This window comes from Epinephelus moara, chromosome 24 (assembly GCF_006386435.1).
Source record: "Epinephelus moara isolate mb chromosome 24, YSFRI_EMoa_1.0, whole genome shotgun sequence".
Taxonomy (NCBI): domain Eukaryota; kingdom Metazoa; phylum Chordata; class Actinopteri; order Perciformes; family Serranidae; genus Epinephelus; species Epinephelus moara.
The window spans coordinates 49434417-49437148 of record NC_065529.1 but is presented as its reverse complement, the minus strand read 5'-3'; the positions used below and the strand labels follow the sequence as shown (position 1 = coordinate 49437148).

Sequence of the window (2732 nt, the reverse complement as noted above, 5' to 3'; positions counted from 1 at the left end):
TTTACTTCCTGGATTTTTCCCACATGGAAATTCTGACCAATCAAGAGCAGCTTTCTCACACAAGGCATTTGATCTGGTCCTCTTGTAAATGCTGCCGTGAGAACACGAACCAACTCTAGGCAACTATACAACTTTGGAACAACATGAGTCCCTGATTCAGACCAAAGGAGACGACTCTAGGGCTGACAGCAGCCTCACAGTAGGAACAGTGAGCGGTTAAATGTTGCTTCTCTGTGATCTCAACCATCCTCTCTCCTCTGCTCTGTTTCCATCAGCATGGCATAAGTCACCTCTGCTGTCTTCACTGGTGAAGAGCTCCGCTGTGGTTCACCTGGTCTCACATGAAGACAACAAGCTGCTGGACCTCATTTCTCGACCTAAGAACACCTCCTCCGTCACAGTACACTTCACTGTCACACCTGCCAACATATTACAGTCATCATTTGTACCTTTTTTAAGAATTTAATCTTTCTAACTCCGAAAAGAAACATCCACCGCCTCTCCTCTGATGTCGACTGCGACGGGTGGAGACGTGTGATGCTAGTTTGTTATTACTGTGCAGAAATATTGAAACAAGGCTGAGTTACATCCAAGTTAAGGAATCAGATATTTCAGCCATTGTGGCACTGATGTGAATTTATTTTAACCTAACAGGGAGAAATTACATTTAATGTTTTCTCCCTGCTTAGTTAGACTAAAAGTGGCCGAGGCTGTGATAAAATGAATTTAAAAAATTACTTAATTTCTGTGCCTGCATCATGAAAAAGTCACCATTAGAACACAACTGAACTCTGAGGTAGCAGCCGTTTGTTCTGCATGTTATTCTGAAACCTTAACTGAGAGACAGTTGATTGCTTTTCACTTAAATTCAGCCAGGAAACTGGTTTTGGTTTCTCACTCTGTCTCCTGCAGCTGTAAAGGATTCCCATCAACACACCTCACACCACCAACTCTATCACCAACATGTTTCTGATGCTTGAAGAATGTAAGTCACGGTTGCATCTGTCCATTTAAGTGTAGAAGGCAAAGATGAGACACTAATTTAAAAGTGAGGACGTTATTGAAGGTTTTAGAGTGATGCTTCGTCTGAATGTGCTCTTCAACTTTTAAGGTCTGAAATCACTTGATTCTGTAGTTTAGTCCGACAAACTGTTAACGCACAGCATGCAGTATGGAACACAGGTGGAGTGTGATGTGTCGGTGTTCTGGTTTGTAATGCTGACACAGAAAAAAAAAAAAAAAAGATGCAACGCATGTTTCCGTCAGACTGTATGAAATGATATTCAGATGCAAACTGCACCAGGTGTGACATTTCTTACTTGAGTGTTTGTGTAACAAATCAAAACCTGGTGAAGTGTAAACATGGTTGATATTTCTGAACGAACAGTCTCGTCTGTCTGTAAAATAAAATAAATCGCCCTCTTTTTATCTGTTTGTGTTCTTTTGTGTCAGAGTCAGGGGCCATACTGAGACACTCTCAGAGAGCTTCTAACTTAAACTAAAAGTTTTCAGTAAGGAGTCCAAGCTTTAGAGTGATTTCAGAAAGTTCTCCGGTGTGTGTGTGATGCATTCTTTTAACAGATGTGATTGGTTGTCCTTTAGTGAGCCTGTAAAGTGTGAGGACACCGAGTGGACATGAGATGGACTGTGACAGTGTTGTGATCATTTTATTTCTGGCGTTAAAGCGTTTGGTGGGAGATGTGTGCGAATCCCTAATGAGATTGATCACAAATATTCTCCCTGCACGATCTCATCTGTTGCATTTCATTAACTCACTGTCATGCAGTGTTTGGAGAATATTTCTCTGACCTCTTTGTGTTTCCACCATTTTCTCTTCTGAACTCTTAAACCTCTTAAAGTCCTCCTCCCTGCTCCCAACAGTCACCTTAGGAGCTCTTTTAAGGTCTGAGATGCTCTGTGAATACTATTTATCTTTACAAGGACTGAATGTAGTCTTAACTTTAAGGAGGAACTCTTAAGAAAACGTCACATTTCTAAGAATTTTCTTAGATTTTCGTTACTAGGGGCAGCTCTTAACACTAGGCCCCAGATCAGATCAGAAGGGCGGCAGTAGCTCTCTCACTATGGACTTGACTCGGGAACCAGAGAGTTGCTGGTGTCTCCCTACAGACCAAATATGGGGCTTGGACTGGTAGCTGGAGAGGTGCCAGTTTGCAGTTTGCTTTGGGGATTAAAAAGTGTATCTTCTTAGAATGGATTACAGCGTACAGATGTTGCAGTGTTGAAGGTTGTAAAATATTGTCAATAATGTGTGGAGACAATGTTGGAAAGTAACTGAGTACATTTACTAAAGTACTGTAAGTTTTTCCATGTTCTGCTCTTCTTTCAACTACATCTCAGGAGATACTGTACTTTCATCATTTTATCAGAGGTGGAAGCAGCACTAACCTGAAATCAAAATATCAAGTAAAAATATTTTGTTTTGTTTAAAAATAAAACAAGAAAAACTAACATGAAACATGTTTACATTCATGTATTGATTCTTTACTAAACTAAAGGCTCTGAAAACTTTTTCCACCACATCCTAGATCCTGCGCTAATGTCTGCTGGTCTCTAGTGTCATCTACTGGTACATTGGAGACATAATTTAACCAACCAATACTTTGGACCAACGCGCCCAACCTTGAAGCAGATGGGCTACAGCAGCAGAAGACCACACCAGGTGCCACTCCTGTCAGCTAACAACAGGAAACTGAGGCTACAATTCACAC

General features: G+C 41.0%; 1 protein-coding gene across 1 annotated transcript in view; it reads left to right on the top strand.

Moving 5' to 3' along the window:
• The window catches only part of eif6 (eukaryotic translation initiation factor 6), a 9585-nt gene extending 8157 nt beyond the window's left edge, over nt 1–1428 (top strand). The window contains exon 7 of the mRNA XM_050037726.1: nt 276–1428. Within this exon, the coding sequence (XP_049893683.1) occupies nt 276–285 (10 nt within the window). The 3' untranslated portion in view covers nt 286–1428. The remainder of the gene's footprint in view (nt 1–275) is intronic.
• Nucleotides 1429–2732: the final 1304 nt, after the last annotated feature.